Source organism: Mesoplodon bidens (genome assembly GCF_964165515.1).
Source record: "Mesoplodon bidens genome assembly, chromosome: 4".
NCBI lineage: Eukaryota > Metazoa > Chordata > Mammalia > Artiodactyla > Ziphiidae > Mesoplodon > Mesoplodon bidens.
In genome coordinates, this window is record NC_138160.1 from 133,192,111 (window position 1) to 133,218,731 (window position 26,621).

Here is a 26,621-nt window from a genome sequence, read left to right on the forward strand (position 1 = left end):
GCAGCAGAGCATTGCAGCCTGCCTGAGGATTGGCTCTGAAGTCCGGGGCCCAGCTGCTGAGTGATTAGCCTGCTCCTCAGGCAGGGCTTAGGAGAGCATGCAGGAGCCCACAAGCTGGATACGGCTTGAAGAAGGGTTTTGGTTTTTTGGGGGTTTTTTGGGGTTTTTTGCCGTACGCGAGCCTCTCACTGTTGTGGCCTCTCCCGTTGAGGAGCATAGGCTCCGGACGCGCAGGCTCAGCGGCCATGGCTCACGGGCCCAGCCGCTCCGCGGCATGTGGGAGCCTCCCGGACCAGGGCACGAACCTGCGTCCCCTGCATCGTCAGGCGGACTCTCAACCACTGCACCACCAGGGAAGCCCGGGTTTTGTTTTTTAATGTGAATTCATTAACAATATTTAGAAAGCAGAAAATTTCCCTTCCATATCAAATTTATTTTTCTACCTTTCTTGAAAACTCGGAGGCTCTGGCAACATAAGCTTGTGTTCATGGGTGGCATTGCGACTGCTCTTGAGTGGGTGCTGCCCTCTTAGTTGGTGTCTGTGCTTCCCAGCTTGCCGTGCCAGCCAGCCAGCCAGCCAGCCAGCCAGCCAGCCTGCCTTGTGATTTATGGTGTAGCCTGGGGCCTGGCGGCTTAAGTCTGGGACCTCTGGGGAGTTCCTGTGCTGTTTTGTTTGCTGCACACTCTCTCTGTTCTGTTTTCCACAGCTGACGTCTGGTGTTTGGGTTGAAGCACACTGATTCCAACTTGAAGGAGAACAGGGCATCATAGGTCTAGACTCCAAAGGGGTTGCAGTTGCCAGGCTGCAGAGCTGTGCTGTTCAGACATAATGCAAAGGGGTAATTAACCTCTTTTCCCAGAAAAGTACGCTCTGGAAAGTCCTTCAAGAAGCACCCATCCCGATGTAAATTTCTTAATTCAGCAAATATTTACTGTGGGCCAGCCATGTATAGGCTGCAGTCCTGGGTTCCAGCGGCCAATGAGAAACGCAGAAAAGATCCCTACCCTTGTGGAACTCCCAGTCATTGTCCACACATCCAGCACGTTGCTGGCTGGTGAAGCCCAAGTTGGAGTCAGGCTGTACCTGGGTTTCAATCCATCTCTGCTACCTACTAGGCAGGTGGGCTCTCTGAGCCTCAATTTCCTCATCTGTAAACTGGGAGTCTTCATCATCTTACCTGCCTCCTAGCTCCTAGCGTGGTTGTGAAAAATAAATGAGCTACTGCATGTGAAGTACTTTGGCATTTTGCATGGATAACTGATTAGTCTAGTGGGGTTGAGATGCACAAAAATGCAACCATTTCAAGGGCTAATGAGTACTCTGAAGATCCCACATGATAGACTGAATTAGAACTTGATCCAGAGTTGCTAGTTGGGCAATTAGGGAAGGCCTTGAGAAGAATTTATGCTGAGATCTGTGTGTCACACAGAATACATACTGTGTGACCCTGGGCAAGTCTCTTCCGTCAATTTCATTTTCCGAACTGGAATGTCTTTCTGAAACAATTATGTGAAATTACACATAACACGTTAAACCAGTTTTTGGCACCTAGTCACTACCCAGTAAAAGGTGGTTATTACGATTACCATTCTAACTAGAATCAAATGTGCTCTTCGGAAAGGCTGGGTTAGGGAGCTGGTGCTCGGAGGCCAGAGGCTTCACTGCCTGCTGATATATTTCAGCTGTGATGATGATTAGTTAATTCGCTTTGGGGTAGGACTTCAGGGACTGGTACCAGTAGTGGGAGTGACCACAGCCACCCCAGGACAGCAGAGTCCGTGTCTGGGCATGGAGAGTCACTGCAGGCTATAGATAGTTGACTGGGGCCCGAGCCTGAGCTGGGCCGGGCCAGGTGGTATCATGTGACCAGAGCCCGCCGCCCCTGCCCCTCCTCCCAGGCCGAGGGACGCAGACTCTTCAGAAGCTTCCTTTGAGCGGAGCCTCAAGATGATCGGACCTTCCGCAGGTTTCTTCTCTCCGTCCACTCCTTTCTGTAAGGGCACCCTTCAGCCCAGTCCCGTGTTTCACCTGCAGGTCTGAGGGAACTTGGGGCGGGAAGGCTGGATAGAGAGAGGCTTCTGAGAGGTGGTGGCAGCGGGAGGAATCAGTGAAGAAGGTGAGGATGGTTAACACAGCATTTTTTTTTTTTTAATTCTGTAGAAGAGTGTTCCTGCCAGGGCTGGGGGTGGCGTTGGGATCAGTGAGGATGGGCTGAAAAGACCGGGGTCCGCAAGCTCCTCCTCTGTGACTCCACCACACCCCCAGGCTGGATGACAGCTGAAAATACATCAGGCTTTTCTGACTCTGTCCCCAGGCTGGCCTGGGAGGGACGGGCACAGGTGGGTGATGTAATCTAGACTCCTACTGGCCTCACTCCCTGCCCTTAAATGGTGTCTCTGCCTTCCACAGTGAGGGTCCTGGGCTGTAGCTCAGGCAGTGGTGGGGGCAGAATCCATGTCAGCTGGATGCTTAGCCCCTCCCCCGACCCCCATCCTCACTGGGGCAGATGCTGAAGTGGAGGGACTGGGAAGCGGGCCTGGAAGCAATGCCTCTTTCCTCACGGGACTGGGGGGTGCCACATGTAGGGCTTCCTCCGGGCCTGCTTTGTGGCAATTTCCCTTGCCTCCCTCTGGGTGCAGGAGAGGGAATTGTCAGGTTGCCAGTGTCCAATCCTAGGAGTGTCGCTTTTCTTGCTCTGTGACCTTAGGTTTCCCTGCAGTGGGCCTTGGTTTTCTCCAATGTGTAGAATGATACCTGCAGCCCAGCCATTGAGGGCCTGCCCTACTGGCCACGATGAGGAGGTAATTTGGACCGCCTCCAAGGGGCTGAGAGCACAGGATTTAGAGTCCGATTGCTTAGCTTCAAATCCTGTTCTGTTGCTTGCTAACTGTGATCTTGGTAAATAACCTTTCCACCATGGACCTTGGTTTTCTCATTTGTAAAATGAGACCAGCTGGAGAAACTAACTCAGCATTAGAACAGTGCGTGGCATCTAGTAAGTGCTTTACTCCGTTAATATCATGACCACGGCTGGTTGCTAGCATCTCTTCTGCTTTCATGAGAGTCTCATTGGTTGAGATCTTACCTTTTCTTCCCTCTACCTCTAGATGTGAATTCCCTTTGTTCAGTTGAGGAAGGTGAGGGAGGCCCCAGGAAGAAGGGGGTGGTAGGTAGTGTCTCCAAAGTTATACAACTGGTGAGTATTGGAGTCTGGACTAGGACCCGAGACTGATCAGGTGATCAGTTGTCTCTGGAGTAAAAGCAGGGCTGGGGCGTGGGTTCCCCTGGGATCCAGCAGTGCTTAGGATACTTGTTTCTCTGCCGGGGGGGAAGGCTCCAGCTGAGGGTTAAGGCCATAGACTCAGGGACTAGCACTTGGAAAGCAAAGCTTCTTTTCTTCTCTAGTGTGAAATCCTAGAGGAGATGGGTGTGTGAACTCTCCGTTCATTAAACAAACGTCAGCCGTGTTGCCAGTCCCTGAGCTAGACTCTGGGGTCACTGGTATGAAAGCACCCTGGTACCTGCTGTTAAGGGGTGGGGTGGGCTGAAGGGTAGGTAAGTAACCAGGCACCTAACACAACGCAGTGAGAGCGCAGAGCCAGGGCACTTTGCCTGGGATCTGGTTGGACTCCTCCGAGGGGGTCGACCTAATGGCCAGGTATATGGCAGCAGGTGGGTATGAACTCCAGTAATGCAGCCCCTAAGCCCCTACAAATTACCTTGTTCCCCAAGGTAGAAGTTCTTTGCAGTCAGGGTAAAATCAGTCTTTTTAGATACTTTACTCACCTCTAGGAGATGATGCCAGCCCCACAATAAATATTTGGCCTTCGCCTATTCTCCTGGCACTAAGGCCTGAAATCTAGTAGTCCCCTCCGGCCAGCCCCATCCTGCAGGCCTTCTCCCATCTTACCCGGCCCCATCTCACTTCACTTACACTCCTCCCTGTTTCATTTCCAGCTTTTCCTTTCCTCTTACCAGTTCTTTTTACCACAACCCGATGAGTTTGACTCCCCCACGGGCCTTCTCCCCCTAAACCTCCCCTAGTTTCCCGCTCCTTAGACCTCCTAGAACTGGCCCTTCTAGGTAGCTTTTTTTCCAAAAGATCAGCAGCTTTAGGATCTTTCTGGAACAAGCAGTATAGAAAATATAGTTGACGTTTGAACAACACAGGTTTGAACTGTGTGGGTCCACTTATATGTGTTTTTTTCAATAGTAAAAGCAGCACCACATGATGTGCGATTGGATTTTTTGACTGTCGGGAGTGGGTGCCCCTAACCCCTGTGTTGTCACGTTCCCCTGGTCAGCTTGGGATTGTGGGCGAGTAGGGAATCAGTGGGCTCTTTCAGTGGCAGTAGGGCGCTCCCATTAATTGGAGACTGAACTTCCAGTACTTTACCACGTCCCTTTGTGATCTTGGTGAACAGAAGGTCAGGCCGGGTGATTACAGGATCGGATTCCTCCCAATTTTGAAAGAGTTTTTATTAGAGGAAATAGACAGTGACCTGAACCACTTTGCCTTACACCTTTTCCAGTAGTTTTCAGGAACGCCTGGCCCTCTGACTGATCCCCCTATCCAGCTTTGTCTCGATGAAGTGGATGTTGCGGGCCTTTTGGCGTGCTCTCGTTCTGGTAGCAGGCGGTGCTGTTGGGGTGTGGAGGCTGGGTCCCTGCAGAAGCGACTGCTGTCAGAGCTCCTGTGTAGCTGAAGGAGGTGGTCTGCTCATGGCTGCCCCTGCTGGTCCTAGTCAGGGAACTAGGTGGTATTTAAGTCTTCTCTGGGCCAAACCAGAATTAGCAAGAAAATCAGTGTGGAGTAAGTAGTTCTCTGGGCCTAAGGGCTTCATCCTCTTGGGACTGAGAGGGGTTTTTCTGGTTCTCCACTGCCCAGCCCTGGGAATGCGGGATGCTGTGGGTTGGGTTACAGAGCCCCAGCTCTCCTGTGGCATGTGGGGTGTCTTGAGGGGGCAGTGGCTCCAGTATGGGGTAGAAGCCAAGAATGCAGTGGCCTTACAGGAGTCAGGCAAGGACTCTCTCTACTCATTAAGGGAGCACACGTCTGACCAAGGCATAGAACATTCCTTTTGAGACCAGCTGGACAAATTTCTCCGCTCAGGGACTGGGGGCAGCCCCTGACCCCTGGCATGGCTGACCAACAATGGAGGCAAAGTGACGGGCGAGCAGTGGGTGAGCAGAGCCCCAGGATATGTATCTTTTCCCGTGGATCTCTGGGAGAGGAAGGGTTCAGAAACTCTTGGTCTTCAGAACCAAGTTGGAAAAATAAGTGTAGATGTAGGACAGATCAGACCTTTTAGAGCCACTGCCTTAAATTTTTTTTTTTCTTTTTAAAAAGCCCCTGGACTTCTCTGGCAGTCCAGTGGTTAAGACTCCGCACTTCCACTGTAGGCGGCGTGGGTTTGATCCCTGGCTGGGGAACTAAGATCCTGCATGCTATGCAGTGCAGCCAAAAAAATAAAAAATAAAAAGCCCCGTCTGCCCTTGTTGAAACTACTGGAGAACCCCAAACAAAATTAAATCACTGTAAACATACTACTTAACTCCTGGTAATACTTGGTTATATCTCCTTCTAGAGTTTCTACTGTGTGTATGTGTACGTATACGTTTTTTATTTACTTTACAAAAATAGGGTTATAACTTTTCTCATTTATTGTGTTTATCTTTTCATATCAGTAGAGATCATTATCTTTTTATGACCATTCTAAAAGTTGTTGAACTTTTATTTAGCCAGTTCCCTGCTATTGGACATGTATTGTTTTCAGTTTTTTTAAAATGATGAATAGCCCTTTCAACATCTTTGCACATAACCCTAAACACTTGTCTAATTTATATCATTAGGATAAATCCCTAGAGGTGGAACCATTGAGTCAAATGGGGGTCTCACTTTTTCTTCAGAAACTTGGAAGGCAGGCACATCTTCTCTGAATGGCTCACTCTTCTGTTGACCACAGGTCACTGAGGACAGGGCTGGCCCTGACATGTGGGGCTTAGAAGAGGCCCTTGGATTGCCCACTTAGGGTTTGTATCTTGCCTTCCTAAGTCTGCTCACACACAGACTTCTAGAATGTTAGAGCCAGAGAGGGTCTTTCAGATCCCTTTATGGAATCTGGGTCAATTCGGGAGCCCTGAACTACAGAGCAAACCCTGGCATGGACTCAGTTCCCTTTTTCACAAGAGGGTATAGAGCTGTGAGGGTCCTCCGAGTTGAGTTCTTGGGGTTTAGGCTGCTTGCTGCTTCCATGATCGCACTTGCCATGATTTCTTCAGAAAGAGGTGTTTGAGCATGTGTCCTTCCCGTCCCCACCGCGTCTTCCTCCTTTGGGAGCCTGCAGGTTGTTTGGTGGAGTGGGGTAGCGATGAGGCTGAGGAGGTGGTTGTGGGCCCCTCCCGTGGGCTCTGCGTAACTCTCGCTCCCTTCTTGTTCCCACAGAACATGCTGCTCCGGCCAGGGTGGTGAGGGCAGCAGTTCCTAAACAGCGCAAAGGTAGCAAGGTAAGAAATAGGAGTTGGCAACCCAAGCAGGGACTTCCTGGAGGTGGTAGCCTCTTTTCTGTTGTAGTGAGTGCTTCTGGACTGCAAGGTACTTCTGGGTTCTCTCTGAATAGCAGGGGCACTTTTTCTGGGTCTCTACATTGTGGATGGTCCTCGTGGACAGACTGATTTTGGCCTCTGATCTCTCGGTGGAGCTGTATTTTGGATGAGGGCCTGAATGGTGGAGGCAGGGTTACCCTGGAGCCCTCATAGAATGTGCCTTGCAGGTTGGTGACTTTGGAGATGCAATCAACTGGCCAACACCTGGAGAGATAGCCCACAAGAGTGTGCAGGTGAGTCTGTGGGGAGGGATGGGCAGGTTTGAATTCTGTCTACATGTTCACATTTGGCCTCAAGCTTTCAGAGCCTCAGGTGTTACCTTTCTGTTTTTTTAAGAGGAGTGGTTGGTACAATATGGGCAACATTGAAATAGCTAAGAATCATTCTTTGCGCCCTTGCTGTGTGTCAGGGACTGCCAAGTGCTGTTTTTTCATCATTTCATCTAACCCTCAGTGACTCCTAGATAGGTCCTTCAGTAATTCCCATTTTACAGATGAGGCCACTGAGGCTGGGGAAGGTTAATTACTAGCCCTTGATGGCCAACTGGGGATTAGAAATCAGGTGCGTTGTATTGTTCCAAAGCCTGTGTTCTCCATCACTACACTTGGATTGCCTGTCAGTGATCATTAGGCCAGGTACCCGCCTCCAGACCACAGGTCATGGGGAAGCTTATATAGCTTTCCTGAGCCCTAGCAGAAGATGGACTCCTGGTCAGTCCTCTCCTTCCCAGCACTTCCGTTCTGGGCTGACAGCTAGGTCCCTCACTGGCTCTGGCGACACTGGCCTTCAATTCACAGACAGGGTTGGTGTGGGCAGACCAGGGGCCAGCATCTCCTCCGTCCCACAGGTGACCTGAACTATGTGGTCCTGTTGTAGGGAGTAAAACAATTGTCCGTTGCAGGCCGCAGCCCCGGCCCTGGGGGTTGTCTCTGTCATTTAGACTTAAGGAAGCTGGAGGGACAGGTTGTCCTCTACCTCCTGCCTGTTTGACTACTCTTCCCAGCGAAAGCATCTCAGGTGTGAAAGTACGACCTTAGAATACATCCAGCCCAACCTGCCGTCACATGCTCCAGCTCCTCAACCCCGTCCTTCCAGTGACAGAGAGCTCCCTTCTTTCCCATCCCAAGAGGCTCTCAGACTCACATCACCTCCCTGTTCCTCCACCTCCCGCTGCAGCCACAGTCCCACAAGTCTCAGCCTGCCCGCAAGCTGCCACCCAAAAAGGACATGAAGGAACAGGAGAAAGGAGAGGGGAGTGATAGTAAGGAGAGCCCGAAAACCAAATCAGATGAATCGGGGGAGGAGAAGAATGGGGATGAGGACTACCAGCGAGGTGGGCAGAAGAAGAAAGGTGAGTGACTTGGATCAGGACTCGGGAGAAGGTGGTAGGGCAGAACCAAGAAACGTCAGAATGCCAGGGCTGCTGGAGCAATCTCAGGAGCCCCCGCAAAAAGTCCCTGGGAGGCTGATGGCTGTAGGCCACTGGGTCAGCAAGCTTCACTCCAACTGTCTGTCCATCAGTTCCTTTTCTTTAACAAGCATTTGGTAAGCCCTGTCCTCAGCACTGGGGCTCCAGCAGTGCAGAAGACGGGGGCAGGGGTCTCTGCCTCAGAGTGTTCTTTGTGTGTCTTGATGCGTTGCTGTCCCGTGTTAGATTTCATTTAAAGACAGGAGTTCCCATTGCTCTGGCTGAAATGGCTAGAGTACAGGTTTGGCTGCTCTCATACATATCCAAAGGAACAGTGGTTTGACCAGGACGGAAGGTTATTTCTCTCACCTGAGAGTTGGGTGGAAGTAGGCCAGGTGCAGCTCTTTGGTTCCTTTGTCTTGCTGTGTGTTGGCTCTTCTCATTCCAGATGACTCACTCCACCTAGCAGGATGGGGAAAGGGGGGAGTAGCTCCCTGCCTTTTAGGGACTCACCCTGGAATTGACTGCTTCCACTCAGCTCCCCTGGGCAGAATTTCAGCACGTGTCTAAGGGAGCCTGAAGGTGCAGTCTTGATTCTGGGCTGTCGTGTGTCTGGTTCCAGAGGGAGTTCTCTTGACGGTGGAGAAATTGATGTTAGGAGTCAACCAAGAGTGTCCATCACAGTGAAGTCCACCACCTTCTTATTTGAGGGATGAAAATGAGGTCCAGTGAGGGAAAGGAATTTTCCCAAGGGCACCAGATGGTGATTCAGGCCTGAGACCCCAGACAGGGACAGAAGTGTTGGGGGTAGGGATGGCCAGGAGGGACCTCTCCTTCAAGCCTTTCTTGTACCCATGCTGTCCTCCAGGGAACAAACACAAGTGGGTTCCGTTGCAAATAGACATGAAGCCTGACGTGCCCAGAGAGAAACTGGTCTCTCGCCCTACTCGCCCGCCGGAGCCACGACACACACCTGCCAACCGCGGGGAGATCAAAGGTATGCGCCTCCCACTATGGAGGGCCTGGGCATGGGGCTCCTCCTCAGGCCTGACCCGGTGCCCCCTCTCCCCGTAGGGTCTGAGCCTGCCACCTACGTGCCCGTGCCCGTGGCCCCCCCCACCCCAGCCTGGCAACCAGAGACCAAATCGGAGCCTGCCTGGCACGACCAGGATGAGACATCGAGTGTGAAGAGTGATGGGGCTGGTGGGGCGCGGGCTTCCTTCCGTGGCCGTGGACGGGGGCGTGGTCGCGGCCGGGGACGCGGCCGGGGTGGCACTCGAAGTACGTGAGGCCCCTTTGGGCTCCGGGATGTCTGAGGGAGTGCGGTGGGGGGCGGGCAGGGGTCTCCTCTCCATCATGACGCCTGTTTCCCCCTTAGCCCATTTTGACTACCAGTTTGGCTACCGAAAGTTTGACGGTGCAGAGGGGCCGCGCACCCCCAAGTACATGAACAACATCACCTACTACTTTGACAATGTCAGCAGCACTGAGCTTTACAGCGTGGACCAGGAGCTGCTTAAAGACTACATCAAACGCCAGATGTAAGTGGACAGGCGCCTTCTTCCTGGAGACATGGGTAGGATTGGGGGCTGCCGGAGGATGTTAGCCTGGTAGAGTAGGGCTGTGCAGGCCCTTCTGGTGCTGGCAGCACTTGCTGCCTCTGGCTGGAGCTGAAAAAGGTAACTTGAGAGAACTACACTACTATTTAAAAAATTAATTAGTTAATTTTTTTAAAAGGAGAGAAAATGTCTAGATTCTACTCTGCTTTATCCCTTTATTTGTAATGGCAGCATTCAGAATGCTAGCATTATTGGTGAGCCTCAGTGCTCCATGCTTTATAGGCATTCTCTTATTTAGTCCTGTAGTTGTCTATTTAGTTCTTATGAGCTGGGTTTTATCCCCTTTTTATTGATGAGCATACAGGCCCAGTAACTTGCCTAACTGGTAAGTGACAAGGCACAGATTTGAGTCCATTTCTGTCTGATTTGCAAAACCTTAACTCCTAACCTCTCTAATATGTTGTTTCTCAGTCCAGTGGGGGAGCCATACAAGGAAGTAGATCATTGCAGAGGAGTGTGATAAGTGGCTTAGGAGCAGAAGAGAAAGTGACCAACAGTACTGGGACTGGGTTTTAAAGGAGGATGAGGAGCTTGTCAGGCATACAAAGAGGCTGAAGGGCAGAGAGAAGTTTGACCCAGGGTTAGGGAGCCATGAAAGGATAACATCATCTCTTTTCAGCCTTTAGGACTGTAAGTACAGTAGGGACAGGGTTGGTCAGAGGCTATGTGAGCTTCCTGGAGTGTACAGAACAAGGAAGGCATATTCACAAATGATGAAGCAATCATAACTTCTTCTCCCCTCCACCTAGTGAATACTACTTCAGCGTGGACAATTTAGAGCGAGACTTCTTCCTGCGACGGAAAATGGATGCTGACGGTTTCCTTCCCATCACACTTATTGCGTCCTTCCACCGAGTACAGGCCCTTACCACTGACATTTCACTCATTTTTGCGGTATGTCTCCCTCCCTGGGGCTGGGGTGCGGAGGAAAGAAAGGTCCTTACTTAAGGAGCTGGCATTTGGGCCAAGGCAGAAAGCCCTGGAAGAGTCCCCATCTCATTACTTATGCTAAGATTCCAAGGCTTGGCCAGCCTCTCTCTCTCTCTCTCTCCCTCCCCCTCCCTCTTCTCTCTCTCTCTCTCTCTCTCTCTCTCTCTCTCTTCTCCCCACACCCATCCCTTTATTATGGAAAATTTACAAAAGTAGACACAGTGGTGTAATGCTCCCATCACCCAGCCTCAGCATCTATCAGCTCATGACCAGTCTTATTCCATCTGTCTCCTCATGTTTCCTTTCCCAAATTACTTTGAAGGAACTCTCCGGTAATCTGACATTGCATCCATGTTTCAGTATCTGTGTCTAAAAGATAAAGGCCTGTTAAAAAAAAATAATCAGTATATGATTATTGCATGTAAAAATATTAACAGTTCTTTCATATCACCAAATATCTGGTCAGTTGCAAATTCACCCCACTTGTCAAAAATGTTTTGTTTTGGTAGTTTATGAGAATCAGGATCCAGATAAGACCAATATATTGTCTTATTAAGTCTCCTCCTCTCCCTCTCTTTTTCCTTGCAGTTTATTTTTTGAATATGCTAGACTGTATATCTTGTAGAATTTTCCATAGGACAGAGTGGTATCATTTCACATGTTCTTCTGTACTCCAATTTTTTTTGTAAATTGGTTATTGAGAGGCCTGATGAGATTCAGGTTTTGGTTTTTTTTTTTTTTTTTTTCCCTACTCGTCAAGAATACTTCATAGATAGTGATATATTCTCTCAGATGGCACTTAATGCTTCACTTGGTTCTCTTTTTTGCCGTGTAAGCTGCAAGTCACTGCCTGTTACTTCATTAGGGGCTACAAAATGTTTATATTCTGTCAATCTGTCTTTATTTGTTAGCTGGAATACCTCTTTAAGGAGGTACTTTGCATTATCGACTATTTGGTTACCAAGAAGTATATACTTTGTACAGGAAGGGCAGATAAGTGCTTGATCTTTTCCTTTGTTAACCAGTTTTCAGAATTATGAGCTGATCCCTAATAACCTTCAAAGGTGAACAGTGAGTTTTGAGTTTGTTTTTTTTGTGTTAGTATCATTTAATATCATTACAAACTTATAGGTTCAAATGTTTTCTTTATTTCAACTTACTGTAGTTATTATGCTGAATCAAATTGTTGTGTCTTTGGCCAGTGGGACCCTGGTTCATCTTGTACATTTCCTATCCCAAATCTGAAATTGGCTGTTTTTTTTTAAGGAACTCTAGGTCCTCTATTTTGGGGAAGTGGTATTTTTGGTATTTAGATAACACAGTTTGATTTGTAGCGGTCTTTATTGCTACTTGATTGGTCGACGTTTCTAGAGGTTTTTGTTTGTTTGTTTGTTTTAATAAAATACATCATGAGATTATACTGATATTTTCTATTAAAATTTCTGTAGGGTCTATACATAACTCCAAGTATCTTTTTATTTTTTTATTTATTTTATTTTATTTTTTTTATTTTTGGCTGTGTTGGGTCTTCGTTTCTGTGCGAGGGCTCTCTCTAGTTGCGGTGAGCGGGGGCCACTCTTCATCGTGGTGTGCGGGCCTCTCACTGTCGTGGCCTCTCTCGTTGCAGAGCACAGGCTCCAGACGCGCAGGCTCAGTAGTTGTGGGGCACGGGCCCAGTTGCTCCGCGCCATGTGGGATCCTCCCAGACGAGGGCCCGAACCCATGTCCCCTGCATTGGCAGGCAGACTCTCAACCACTGCGCCACCAGGGAAGCCCCCAAGTATCTTTTATTTGTAACTACTACTTTCTCCCATGCCAAAAATCCTAATTCCTAACAACATCAACATAACTATTCATTTGTTTTACTCTACAGTTTATACACATTATACTTATAGTACCTCTCCTACTCCTAAAAAGGTTTTTTCCTATTTATACAGTCAGTGACTATTTTCAACTTGAAATAATTTTTTTGTGGTTGTTTCTTTAACTTAATATATATTAGTTTCATTAGTTTCGCTTTGCTTTCACGTTTTGGGGATTGCTTTTTTACCCCTTCATATTTGTTTTACATTTATAGAAAACATTTATGTGGTTCCAAAGTCAGATGGTATGTTCATAGAAGCCCGACTTAAAATTTTCTTACTTACATCTTTTTCCCTTTCTTTTACTATAAGCAACCTTTTTTGAATCTTTCTGTTAAAAAACTCAAGTAAATGCCTCTGTGTGTATTATATACTTCCCCTTTCTTAGATCAACGGTAACATATAGCACGTGTATTTCTTCACACTTTTTTTGCTTTCACTTAATATATCTGGGAGCTGACGTGTAGTAGTAGTAGAAGAAAGGTACTCCTCATTCTTATTTACAGGTGCATATATATATATAATCTTCTCATGTTTTAGCCAGTGTCTTTGGTTTAGATTTCTAGAAGTGGGATGGTTGAACTGAACGGCAAATGCATATGTAATTTTGCTAGCTGTTACCTGATTCCCTTTCTAGTGGGTGTGCCTTTTGCATTCTCACCAGCAGTATATGAGAGTGCCTCTTCCCCAGCCTCACCAACAGAGTATGTTGTCACATGTTAAAATGTTTTCCTCTTCCATTTAAAAGATTTTTATTTTTTTAAATTTTATTTTTAATAAATTTATTTATTTTATTTTATTTATTTTTGGCTGCACTGGGTCTTTGTTGCTGCGTGCGGGCTTTCTCTAGTCGCGGTGAGCGGGGGCTACTCTTAGTTGCGGTGCGCGGGCTTCTCTTGTTGCGGAGCACAGGCTCTAGGCGCACAGGCTTCAGTAGTGGCTCGCGGGCTCTAGAGCGCAGGCTCAGTCGTTGTGGCTCACGGGCTTAGCTGCTCTGCGGTATGTGGGATCTTCCCGGACCAGGGCTGGAACCCGTGTTCCCTGCATTGGCAGGCAGATTCTTAACCACTGCACCACCAGGGAAGCCCCTAAAAGATTTTTAAAAGGAAACTCTTCTCCCGCCTCCATTTTTCACCCTTTTCCCAGAGATAAACACCTGTAGCACTTTACCTGTGAATCCCAGAAAAATTTGTGTGCATTTGTATGTTTTTACTTAAAAATTCAAACACCAAAAAATTCAAACACCAGTGGGATCTTTTTGTTTTTTTTTAAGTCTCTATTTAATTTGTTACAATACTGCTTCTGTTTTATGTTTTGGTTTTTTGTCCTCAAGGCATGTGGGATCTTAGCTCCCCCGCCAGGCATCAAACCCTCACCCCCTGCATTGGAAGGCAGTCTTTTTTTCGTTTTAATTAATTAATTAATTAATTTGGTGGCGCTGAGTCTTAGTTGCGTCAGGCAGGCTCCTTAGTTGAGGCAGATGGGCTCCTTGGTTGCGGCATGTGACCTCTTTAAGTTGCAACATGCATGTGGGATCTAGTTCCCCGACGAGGGATTGAACCCGGGCACCCTGCACTGGGAGCGTGGAGTCTTACCCACTGCGCCACCAGGGAAGTCCCTGGAAGGCGAAGTCTTAACCACTGGACTGCCAGGGAAGCCCCCCAATGGGATCTTAAACTCACTGACCTACACCTGGTTTTTTGTGACTCTTACCACCTCAGCACATTTGAAGCTGATTTTTAAGCCTGAATGGTGTTCCGTTGAGTGGATGTGCCATAATTGGTTTAAATTGCTTATGTGGTGGCAAGTGTAGGTAGTTTCCAGTTTTTTCCTTTTACAGACAATGTTGCTGTGAATGGCCTTGTATCCAGATCTTATACATGTTGTCACCTGTTTGTGCAAGTATTTCTCTGGGGCTGATTCCTGGAAGTATAATGGCAGGGTCAAAGGGCAGGTGTGTTTTTCATGTTGGTACCCTCCTACAAGTTTGAATATCTCACCCGTCCGCTGGTCGTGGAAGATGGTACCAGTTTTCTTATACCCCTGCCAGCACTGGACATAATTATCCCTGGGCTCATGGGGCTCAGTCATCCACCAGCTTCCAAGATCTCAGTCTGTCCGTGTCTTTCCTCTGCATCGTCTCCCTCTTTCTCCCCTGCAGGCCCTAAAGGACAGCAAGGTGGTGGAGATCGTTGATGAAAAAGTCCGCCGAAGGGAGGAGCCAGAGAAATGGCCTCTTCCTGGTCCCCCAATAGTGGATTATTCCCAGACTGATTTCTCCCAGCTTCTCAACTGCCCAGAGTTTGTGCCCCGCCAGCACTATCAGAAGGAGACAGGTACCCTGCTGGCATGTGGATGCCTCCCTGTTGCCCTTGTCCTCTGGCCATCAGGAGGAGGGCTGGAGGGATGAGGATCTCCCCTTTCCACCCTTTAGAGTCGGCGCCTGGCTCTCCCCGTGCTGTCACCCCAGTGCCAACTAAAACAGAGGAGGTCAGCAACCTAAAGACCCTGCCCAAGGGCCTGTCTGCCAGCCTCCCTGACCTGGATTCTGAGAACTGGATTGAAGTGAAGAAAAGACCTCGGCCCTCCCCAGCACGACCCAAGGTGGGTGAGGCCTGCCACCCACCCTAGGTTCTAGGGGCCTGGCCTGGAGTGTGGGGAGGGGTGTTGCAAAGGCACAGATCTCTGGGCTTGTAGGGGCTGGCAGGCAAGCTGGGTGGCTCAGGGTTGTAATGCGAGCTGGAGGTCACCAGTGACTGCAGGAAGGCTGATATGGCCTGTTTCCGTTTCCAGTGGGGATCACCCCTCAGGACAACCTTAGCTCCGTGAGATCCTGAATGGCATTTTTCACAGGAGATCATGCAGCCTCTGGCAGCAGTGTCTCATTAAGTATTAAGTGTTTCTTAATACTTGCCCGTTCTTTTTGTTTTTGGCCACTCCATGTGGCATGCGGGATCTTAGTTCCCCGACCAGGGATCGAACACATGCTCCCTGCAGTGGCAAAGTGGAGTCTTAACCACTGGGCTGCCAGGGAAGTCCCTTGGCTGTTCTTTTGACCCCCTCTAAATCCCTGGGGCTGCATTTTTAGTGCCTTCCCCCTGAATTTGTCCTCACTGTCCCATATATAAGCCCCTCAGACCTTCTGAAGAGGGAAGGGAGGGAGAGCAGACACATGGTCTGGATAGAGTCTAGACTAGAACACAGGTCTCCTGTCATTGCTGGCTGCTGACCTTGGGAAGCTTCTTTAATATCTCAAGGCTTCATTTTCTCCTTCTTCGGATGGAAGTAAGGAGGGATTAGACTGCTCTAGAATTAGTAAAGCAATATATGGATTTTTTTTTTTTTTTTTTTTTTTTTTTTTTTGTGGTATGCGGGCCTCTCACTGTTGTGGCCTCTCCCGTTGCAGAGCACAGGCTCTGGACGCGCAGGCTCAGCGGCCATGGCTCACGGGCCCAGCTGCTCCGCGGCATGTGGGATCTTCCCGGACCGGGGCACGAACCCGTGTCCCCTGCATCGTCAGGCGGACTCTCAACCACTGCGCCACCAGGGAAGCCCGTAAAGCAATATATGAATAGCTCACATTTAGTCCCCTATTAGAGAACTGTTTCAATCTCAAACTAAAATTACTGCCCCCTTTCCAGGAGCAGACTTTTGCTCCATTCAACTGCCCATTGCCATCCCTTCTTTGGAGACCTTCTTGGTCTGGGGCTTGTGAGGAGGCCTCAGAGGTGACCTTGGACTTTGGGTTTATGGAATTCTGTGCTCCCTTTTCCATTGTGACCACCCCCCTCAACTCCTGCGTCCTCCCTTCCTGTTTATACCCTGACTTCCCAGTCTGCTCTGGCTGCAGTCTTCCAGAAAGTGTCAGAGGTTAGGCTGGAGTCATCCGGAGAGGGTAGGGTAGTAAGTGCACAAGGACCTGACAGAGTTCAGTTCAGTGCTGCAGACTGCAAAGGCTTTGGAAAGGTGGAGCCGTGCTTAGCCCCCATTCCAGAATTCGAGCCCCCACTCCCACCTGACCTACCAAACCTTCCAAAAGAGAATAGGGTTAGAGTTTATACAGAAAGCGCTTTGCACAGCAGGGAATTGACGTTTAGATATATACTATGGGCTAGACAAATGCTTTACCTCCAAAATTTCAGATAAATTCAGCCTATCAACACTCTGGAATACTTTGTTTTGGCTGAAAGCAGTCTTGTTTTCTCTTGCCTTTGGGACATGCTGTGTTTTTGTTTGTTTTGTTTTTTGCCTCTCACCATCTTTGTCCCTGCCTTCATCCGGCTTACTTATGCGTGTCCTTTCATAGTCACTTCCTCTGGGAAGCCTTCCCTGACTGTCCCCACTCCCACCCCCAGTTGGTTAAGTGCTACTCCCTGTGTACTCCCACGAGGCCTATTTATAGTCCTTACCATAACACACTGCAGTTGGTTGGTTGGTTGACTTTTTCTCCCACTAAACTGAGAGCTCCATAAATTCAAGGACCTGGTCTTGTTCTTTATTCTGCTTTTAGGGTCTTCATACAGGGCCTGGTACCAGTGGGTACTTGCCCATTTATCAAGTAGTGGAACATGTGCTGTTGCTAGATCCCAGTCTAAGTACTGGATATGATGGAAGGCAAGGCAGCTGTGGTTCTTGCCTGATGAAGCTTCCAGTTTATTGGGAGGTGTTGGGGATGGACAAATGGATGAATCAGCCTGTTGAACTTGTACCCACTCTCAGGCCAGGTGCTGTGGAGGATACACATTTAGGTAAATGAGAGTGCAGTTCCTAACTGCAGGGAACTTGTTATCTCAGTGTTTATGAATGACTGTGATGTGAGCTGTGAGCGGAGAAACCTGGACTCGTACAGGACATCCTTTTTCCATGAGGCTGACTCCGAGGCTGACAGCTGTGACTTGCTGGCATTATCAGGGCCGCAGTTGTAACAGTCCCATGTTGAGGGGTCAGGGCTTCTCCCAGGGCACAGCGACAGAGCCTGGTATAAGGTGATTCCCTGGTGATTCCCTTTCTCCTTGGTCTGCCCCCATGTTAGAAGTCAGAGGAGCCCAGGTTCCTCCACCCGACCACTCTGCCTCAGCAACTGCCCTCTCAGCAGCTGATATCCAAGGATCAAGACGAGCAAGAGGAACTGGATTTCCTGTTTGACGAGGAAATGGAGCAGATGGATGGGCGGAAGAACACCTTTACCGCCTGGTCTGATGAGGACTCTGACTATGAGATTGATGACCGGGATGTCAACAAGATCCTCATTGTCACCCAGACCCCACCTTACATGCGCCGGCACCCGGGGGGGGACCGCACAGGCAACCACACCTCGCGTGCCAAGATGAGCGCTGAGCTGGCCAAGGTCATTAACGATGGGCTCTTCTATTACGAGCAGGACCTGTGGACTGAGAAGTTTGAACCCGAGTATTCCCAGATCAAGGTGAGTCTTGGGCATGGCAGTGGTGGTGGGGCCTGGGGTGCCTGTAACGTGTGGAAGAGGAAGGCTTACAAGCCGTGTGACCTTGGGCACAGAGCCTCAGCATCCTCATCTAACAGAAAGGGGATGGTGCTTGACGTGGACACTGTAGACTGTGCCAGTATGAGAGGTGGTTACTCTGCTTCGTGAGCATCCACGTTTAATGTCTTAAGTTGGCTAGGCACTTTGGTGAGGAATAGAATAAGGATTGGATTGTCATTTCTCTTCTTAAATATTTAGGCATATATAAAAGTTTAAAAGCCTTTTGAGGAACTTGCTTTGAGTGTGAAATATGGAGGAAAGATAGGTCTTCTAAAAAATCACTGCTACCTGGAAACAGTCAAAACTGGTGTAGTAGGTGTTTACAGAGTGGGTATGTGTGGTGGTCGGTTGGCCTTTGGTGAGCCTCTGTTGTGATTAGTAGTGTGTTTGGTGGAGATGAGGAGAGAACTGCAGGAAGAGAATCGGGGTGGGGGAGTCTACAGCACGTTCCTGGGGAGCCGGAGTCCTGACCTCAGTGCTGCTGCAGAGAGGCTGGGCAGGTACTCCCCCATTCTGGGTTAGCACACCCATGCCTGGGTACCTGGGGTTGAGGCATAGCGATGGGGCAGCTGAGAGCCTGGGGACCAGAATTCCATGTATGTGGTTGTGGGAGCTGCCCTCTTCAGCTTCCTGCATGTCTTGATCCCTAAACAGGCTAGGGCAGTCTTCTTACCAGCATCTTCCCCACCCACCCACCCCCGCCCCATCTTGTATCCTCTGCAGCAAGAAGTCGAGAACTTCAAGAAAGTCAACATGATCAGTCGGGAGCAGTTTGACACGCTAACCCCTGAGCCCCCTGTGGACCCCAACCAGGAGGTCCCTCCTGGACCGCCTCGCTTCCAGCAAGGTGAGAGGTGGCACCTGCCACCCTGGCCTGGGTGCGAGGGTCTGGAGCCGTCCGACGGGGCCTTACAGGGACAGGCGTTCACAGGCCTACCTCTGCTTACTGTCCCCACTCCGCCTCTGCAGTTCCCACTGATGCCCTGGCCAACAAGCTGTTTGGTGCCCCCGAGCCCTCCACCATTGCCCGCTCTCTACCAACCACCGTCCCAGAGTCGCCAAACTATCGCAACGCTAGGACCCCTCGCACTCCCCGGACACCACAGCTCAAAGACTCAAGCCAGACGTCACGGTTTTATCCAGTGGTGAAGGAAGGTCGGACGCTAGATGCTAAGGTGAGGCGTTCCTGCTGAGCTGCTAAGAGTCTTGGGCTCACTCCACTGCATTCCAGGGCTCTGCTTCTCTCTCTTGCCTTGAGCCAAGAAAGTGCCACGTCCCCCACCTGCTCCGTATTCTTAGGCTGGTGGGCCCACCAGGATTGAGTGACACATCTGCAAGATGGACTGGGCGTGGGAGTGGTGGCCGCTTGTAGCCATGGTAAGGCCTAAGGAGGACTGACCAGGTGTGGGTCCTTGAGCAGATCATGTCACCAGCAAGCCTCGATCTCCTCACCTGTGAAGTAGGCGTGTCAGCTCCTAGCTTACAGCTGTGGACATCATGTGAAAATAGACATGAAAATGCTTTATAAATTGTGAGATAACTCACACCTAGGAGGGAATCTTAGTCCTACAAATGCTTGATGCTCCTCAGTGTTGGATGAGTACAATTAGTAACAAGTCCCGGACTGACCTTTGCAGATGCCTCGGAAGAGGAAGACCAGACACAGCTCGAACCCACCCTTGGAGAGTCACGTGGGCTGGGTGATGGATTCCCGCGAGCACAGGCCCCGGACTGCTTCCATCAGGTATGGGACAGTGGGGAAGGGAGGTCAGGCTGACTGCAGGGTGGGCAGCACAGCCGTGACATTGATGGGACCGAGAAGAGAGAAACTCTTTGGTCTGCAAATTAAAGAAAATTTAAAGAAGGGGCCCTCATCCAAATCCAAAAAAACAGGAGTAGTCTAGAGAGCTTAATCCAGATCCCAGGAAGAGAAAGGCTGCCTTCTGAAGTGTGGCGGCCACATGGCATTCTCTCAAGAGGATAGCTCAGTTGATTTCAAAAGTGGGTGTCTCCTGCCTCCCTCAAGATAGCTAGGGAGTTGAATAAAGATACAGATTCCTGGACCCCACCCTGGATCTCCTGACTGAGCTTCAGGGAGTAGGGCCCAGATTCCTTTTTATTTTTTCTCAGTAAAACTACCCCAGTGTTCTCAGTTCCAAAGCAAGATTTGGGAGCCACTGACCTATGCAGTCTATTCCCTGCAAACATAGGCATGGTTTTAAGAAAAATATGTTTGGGTTAACCCATTACAGCTCATTAAGGAAAGTTAAATGTTAACACCGGATGAGTAAATGGCTAAAAGCTCAGGTTTGGGCATTGTACAGATCTGGGAAGTTAAATATTAGTTCTGTGACCCAGGGTAAGACTCCCAGTCTCTGTGAGCCCCAGTGACCTCTTTGTTAAAAAAGCATCCAAAGGTTGGTACAAAGAGTGAGACCCATGGTTATAATAAGTTACGGGCCTAGCACAGTACCTGGGCCTCTTTCTTTGTTGCACTGTGAGAGGCTGGATCTTGGCTGCTGGAAGAGACCAGAGAGGCCCCTCCTGTTTGATGGCTGGCAGCTCTGAGGAACCTGGTGACACTATCTGTTTCATGGTCTCTATAGCTCCAGCCCCTCAGAAGGCACGCCTGCGGTTGGCAGCTATGGCTGTACCCCTCAATCGCTGCCCAAGTTCCAGCATCCTTCCCACGAGCTGCTCAAGGAAAACGGCTTCACACAACACGTCTACCACAAGTATCGTAGGCGCTGCCTTAACGGTAAGAGGCACAGAGGGAGAGGGCTGAGCTTCCTGGACCACTACTTAGATCCAGTGTAAGGGCTGGTGGAGCAGGTGACTATTTTCTCTAACCTCAGAGCAAGAAGTGACATGACAAAATAGCCAGGTAGTTTTGGAATACAGGAGGCAAAAAGAATCTGGTGCTTAGAACATTCCTGTTCCTTGATCTTTCTCTATTGATATAAAAAATACCAAGAATTTTCCTGTGTCTGGCAAGACGACCGGTGTCACAAAACGGTGTGCATGAGACAGCATATGTCCTCTAGAGCAGTGACGGCCTGTGGACCAAATCCAGCCAGCAGCCTGTCTGTATGGCCCTGGAGCTGAGAGCAGTGTTTTACATTTTTCAGTGCTTGTGGGTTGGGGAGGGAGAGAATTTATGACAGAGACCGTATGTGACCTGCAAAGCCTAAAATACTTAACTCTCCAGCCTCTCACAGAAAAAGAGATGGCTGACCCCTGCTCTAGATGAGACTGCAAGGAGAGAGCCTCTCTAGACACTCTCACCTGTTACCTTTCATCACAGAGGAGATAGCTTTTAACTGTAGGTTTCTGTCAGGTTGTTTCTAAAGATGCTCAGAGTCAATCTGAATGCTCACTTTGAGTTATTAAGTCACTCAACCCCCTTTTATTCAGCAAAACAAGGTTGCTAAATGCTTGGTTCATCTACCTTACTTCTCTCTTCGTGTGTGTGTGTGTGTGTGTGTTTGTGTGTGTGTGTGTATGTAATTTATGGAGATACAGTTTACATACCATACCGTTCATCCATTTAAAGTGTACAGCGCAGTCAGTGCCTTTTAGTATATTTAGGAGTTGTGCATCCATCACTAGAATCCGTTTTAGGACATTTTCATTACCTTAGAAGTAAACCCTGTGCCCCTTACTAGTCGTTCCCCACCCCCTGCCTCCCCAACTCCTCCCAGGCCTCTGCAACCACCACTCTGCTCTCTGTCTTTATGGATTTGCCTGTTCTGGACTTTTCATATACATGGAATCATACAATATGTAGTCCTTTGTGACTGGCTTCTTTCCCTTAGCATAATAATTTCAAGGTTCATTATACGTTGTACTATGTATCAGTACTTCATTCCTTTTTATTATCAAACAACGTTCCAGGGCTTCCCTGGTGGCGCAGTGGTTGAGAGTCCACCTGCTGACGCAGGGGACACGGGTTCGTGACCCAACCTGGGAGGATCCCACATGCCGTGGAGCGGCTGGGCCCGTGAGCCATGGCCGCTGAGCCTGCGCGTCTGGAGCCTGTGCTCCGCAATGGGAGAGGCCACAGCAGTGAGAGGCCCGCGTACCGCAAAAAAACAAACAAAAAAAACAACGTTCCACTATGGATGTACCACGTTTTGTTTATCCATTCATCAATCAATGGACATTTTGGGTTTCTGCTTTTTGTCTATCATGAGTGATGCTGCTTTGAACATTCCTGTACACGTTTTTGTGTGGACATAGGTTTTCACTTATCTTGAGTGGAAGAGCTGGGATTCCTGGGTCATATCATAGTGTAACTCTGTGTAACCTTTTGAGGAACTGCAAGACTGATTTCCAAAGTGGCAGCACTATTTTATATTCTTAACAGCAGTGTATGAGCGTTCTGATTTCTCCACATCCTCCCAAAACTTGTTATAGTCTATCTTTTTGAGTATAGCCATCCTAGTGAGTATGCAGTGATATCTTTTTATGGTTTTGATTTGATACGGTTTTGATAGCTAATAATGTTGAGCATTTTTTCATATGCTTATTGGCCATTTGTAAGAAATGTCTTCTTTGGAGAAATGTCTATTCAGATCCTTTGTCTACTTTTTAACTGGATTGTTTGTCTTTATTATTAAGTTGTAATGATTCTTTATATATTCTAAGTACAAGCTCCTTATCAGATAACATAATTAGCGAATAGTTTTTCCCATTCTGTGGGTTGTCTTTTTACCTTGTTGATCATGTCCTTTTAAGAACAAAGGTTCTGGGCTTCCCTGGTGGCGCAGTGGTTGAGAGTCCGCCTGCCGATGCAGGGGACATGGGTTCGTGCCCTGGTCCGGGAAGATCCCACATGCCGTGGAGTGGCTGGGCCTGTGAGCCATGGCCGCTGAGCCTGCGCGTCCGGAGCCTGTGCTCCGCAATGGGAAAGGCCACAGCAGTGAGGGGCCCGCGTAATGCTAAATAAATAAATAAATAAATAAATAAATATCTAGATAGATAGATAGATAGATAGATAGAAATAAAAAAAGGAGAAGAGAGTTTAAAAAAAAAGAACAAAGGTTCTTAATTTTTTAATGATATCAGATTTTTCTATTTTTTTCTTTTGTTTCTTGTTCTTGGGTGTTTAACAATATTTTTTAATGGTACCATTTTTACTTGTTAATATTGTAGGACTGCTGAAATAATCGGTACTGATGATATAGTGAAGAATATAATTTGTTGGAGTGTACAAATTATTTGTTCATGCTTTTCCTTGTTATATAACTACACTGAGAGCAGTAACCTTTGAGGTGGAGAGCTAGACCAGGATGACCTGGTTCAGAAGCTGATGCCACCTACTTCTGGGGGTGCTCAGGCCCAGTGTCCAGCAGCAGAGCCTGACGCAGGGTAGTTAGTCCTCAATAAACACTTCCCCAAACACTTAAGGGGGCAGGCGATGAGGAAGGGAATTGGGAGGAGAAAAGACCGATGTCTTTGAGCCCCCGGATCATTTGTCCCCTGAAGCACAGGCAGCCTGGCTCTAAAACACATCTTTCCTCCTTCCTCCCCAATCAGAGCGGAAACGCTTGGGCATTGGCCAGTCTCAGGAGATGAACACTCTCTTCCGCTTCTGGTCCTTCTTCCTCCGAGATCACTTCAACAAAAAGATGTATGAGGAGTTCAAGCAGCTGGCTCTGGAGGATGCCAAAGAAGGCTACAGGTGAGTGGGATTGGGGTGAAGGCTCTGGCTGGGGCTTGGGGGCGTGGTGAGGGTTCTCTGTTGGGTCTACTTCCAGAACTGTAATTGGAAATCTATTTGTGTATATATTTCATGTACTTTGTAAAAAATTATTACTTTGAATGAGATTCAAAATTCAAAGAAGTCGGAAGGTTATATAGTGAGTGAGGAGTCTCCTTATCCTAGTTTTACAGCCGTCTAGTTCCTTTCCCCACAGGCAGCCAGTATTGTTAGACTCTTGTGAGTCCTTTCTAAAAATACTTTGCTTATGTAAGCAAGAACAGACCTAGGTAGTCTCCCCACACACCCCTTTTGTTTACACAAGAGATGGCCTCTATTAGATATTATTTTGCACCTCGCTTTTTTACTTAAGGCTGTATTTTAGAGATCATTCTGTATCCATTTATAAATGACTTTCTTGTTCTTTTTTTGTAGCTTGTATGGTCGTACACTGTATAGATGTACCATAATTTATTTAACTAGTCTCCTATTAATAGATACTTTGGTTGCTTTCAGCATTTTGCTATTCAAAAAAAAAAAAAAACCAAAAAACTTTGAAGGGACACTTTTTCTCCCAAGTAAAATGTTTTCTCTGTAAGCAATTTGAAAAGGACCAGAAATGTTTAAAGAAGCTAGGGGAAAATGTCCTTCAGTACAGAGACAACCAGTGTTAATGTTCTGCCATATTATATATATTTAGGTCATGCAAGGAATGCCTTTGTATGTCTTATTTATCATTTATAAGCATGAGCATTTTTCCATGTTGTTAAAATACTTAACCTTTTTGCCTTCTTACAGAAGTTGTTACATGAGACAAGATCATTTGAAAATCCCAATTCCCAAAGATAACCAGTGTCAATAATATTTAATATATGTAGTCTGTGCCCTTCCAGACTTTGTGTGCATGTATAGATATAAAATTTACATATTTATTTACAACAGTGGGTTCATTCTACATATAACAGTTTGAAACGTGTTTTTTCTACTTTATAATATATTGTAAACATCTCTCAGTATCCATGAGTGTATATTTACATTATAATTTTTAATAGATTATATTATTCTGTTGTACTAAGTTACAATGATTTTTCTTAATCGCTTCTCTAAGACATTTAAATTTTTCAAAACAATGCTGCTATGAACAATTTTGTACATCTCTACAATCTAAGTCTACATTTTTGGTCATTTCCCTGGTATATGTTCCTAGAATTGAAATTTCTGAGGTAAATGAAGAAACCTACTAATTGGCATGGTCAAATGGCTTTGCAGAGAGTTCATGCCAGTGATTGACAAACTTTGCATAAGGGACAGACAACAAATATCTTGGGCTTTGTGGGACATAAAGTCTCTGTTTCAGCTACTCTGCTGTTGTAGCAGAAAGCAACCAGTGATATTTCTTAGGCGAATGGGTGTGGGCAGGATGCTGTCGTTCATTCGGCCTCAGTTTGCTGACCCTTGGCAAACATTTAATGCTGGACTCATTGAGACTAGCATTAAATGTTAGCCTTCTCCAAGTATGCTTACCACTTTCTCAATAATCCATGTGTTTAAACTGTTTCATAGTTCATCTATCATCCAGGTGCATTTCCTGTTTTACAGATAAAGAAACTGTCCCAATTTCACTGGCTTGTGTTCTTCTACAGATATGGTTTGGAGTGCCTTTTTCGATACTACAGTTACGGCCTGGAAAAGAAGTTCCGGCTGGACATATTTAAGGACTTTCAGGAGGAAACCGTGAAGGACTATGAAGCTGGTAAGAGTCAAGAGTTGGGGCTCTGCGAGCCCTGGTCATCTCAGTCTTCTCTTCTCGGCCCCTAGCTCTGCCTGAGCTTGTCTGTATCATGTCATACCTCCCTCTCCTGAGCCTCTCTATTCTCAACTTCGCAGCAGCCAAGTCTCTCTCTACCTCTTTCTCCTCTTTCCCTGCAGGTCAGCTGTATGGGCTGGAGAAGTTCTGGGCCTTCTTGAAATATTCCAAAGCCAAAAATTTGGACATTGACCCCAAACTTCAAGAATACCTCGGCAAATTCCGACGTCTTGAAGACTTCCGAGTGGATGTGAGTGGATGTCTCTCATCTTTCCCACCCTGATTGTCCTAGAAAGAAAACTGGACCAGACATCAGGATACCTGGAGTTTGATCCCAGCTGTGCCACTAGCTCAGGGACCCTTCCTGCCCCCATTTGGGCCTTAGTTTCTTTGTTAAACAGAGGGTGTGAGAAGTTGGGCAGTGAAGGCTAATTGGAGAGTGTATGGTTGCTCCTTCCTCTCCCATGGTGGATGTGGCTAAACCATCATAATGCTCTTTCCCTATTACCTCTAACCCTCCTTGCTGCTGTGCCCTAGTTAGAGGTGATCAGGATGAGTACCCAAGGTAAATGTCTTTCTGGGAGAGGTCAGTTCTAACCCCAGAAGTTTATAAAATATGTCTGGTTCTTCCCTGCTCCACCCACTTCATCTTCTTGGAGCAGTGACTCAACAGTGACATCCAGTGGTGGGTCAAAGTTATTACTGCTGGTTCCTCTTCTGTGCTAGGTGCTTCAGGGACTCCGGAGATAAGTAAAACTCTTTTTCCTTCAGAGAGTTTATAATGTAGTAGGGATATGCCAGTCATCTTATTCCCTTGAAACCTTTTAGCAAAAGGGCAAATAGAAGTAAATAATGGTCCTCACATTTATTTAAAACTTGACACTGATTGTGCTAGGCTCTTACACTGACCTCATTTACCCTTTATAATATGAAGCAAGCAGGGTTACTGTCATCATCACTCTAGCAGTGGATGAACTGGAGCCCATGGCCAGCCAGTGAGATAGCGGCAGCGCTGCTCAGGTGTCCTGACAAAAAGATGAGTCCGTTGTCTTCCATCCTTAAGGTCTTCCTCCTTTCTGGGCCTGGAACGGGGAGGACATGTGCAGAGAATAGGGAGACCTGTTGGGAGGAGAGCAAGCAGGGCTCCACCCTTGGCGCCCAGAAAGGGAAGGAAGTGTCCTCGG

At 47.9% G+C, this 26,621-nt stretch overlaps 1 protein-coding gene across 1 annotated transcript in view; it reads left to right on the forward strand.

Annotated features, from left to right (window-relative positions):
* LARP1 (La ribonucleoprotein 1, translational regulator) overlaps positions 1-26,621 on the forward strand; it is a 60,553-nt gene that overhangs the window by 26,830 nt on the left and 7,102 nt on the right. Inside the window, exons 2-18 of the mRNA XM_081233771.1 lie at positions 6,447-6,508; positions 6,775-6,840; positions 7,784-7,958; positions 8,884-9,012; positions 9,090-9,296; positions 9,394-9,556; positions 10,384-10,528; positions 14,588-14,762; positions 14,861-15,030; positions 17,459-17,851; positions 18,653-18,776; positions 18,899-19,104; positions 19,567-19,673; positions 20,536-20,687; positions 23,468-23,612; positions 25,274-25,383; positions 25,560-25,687. Of these exons, the coding sequence (XP_081089897.1) occupies positions 6,447-6,508; positions 6,775-6,840; positions 7,784-7,958; positions 8,884-9,012; positions 9,090-9,296; positions 9,394-9,556; positions 10,384-10,528; positions 14,588-14,762; positions 14,861-15,030; positions 17,459-17,851; positions 18,653-18,776; positions 18,899-19,104; positions 19,567-19,673; positions 20,536-20,687; positions 23,468-23,612; positions 25,274-25,383; positions 25,560-25,687 (2,657 nt within the window). The remainder of the gene's footprint in view (positions 1-6,446; positions 6,509-6,774; positions 6,841-7,783; positions 7,959-8,883; positions 9,013-9,089; positions 9,297-9,393; positions 9,557-10,383; positions 10,529-14,587; positions 14,763-14,860; positions 15,031-17,458; positions 17,852-18,652; positions 18,777-18,898; positions 19,105-19,566; positions 19,674-20,535; positions 20,688-23,467; positions 23,613-25,273; positions 25,384-25,559; positions 25,688-26,621) is intronic.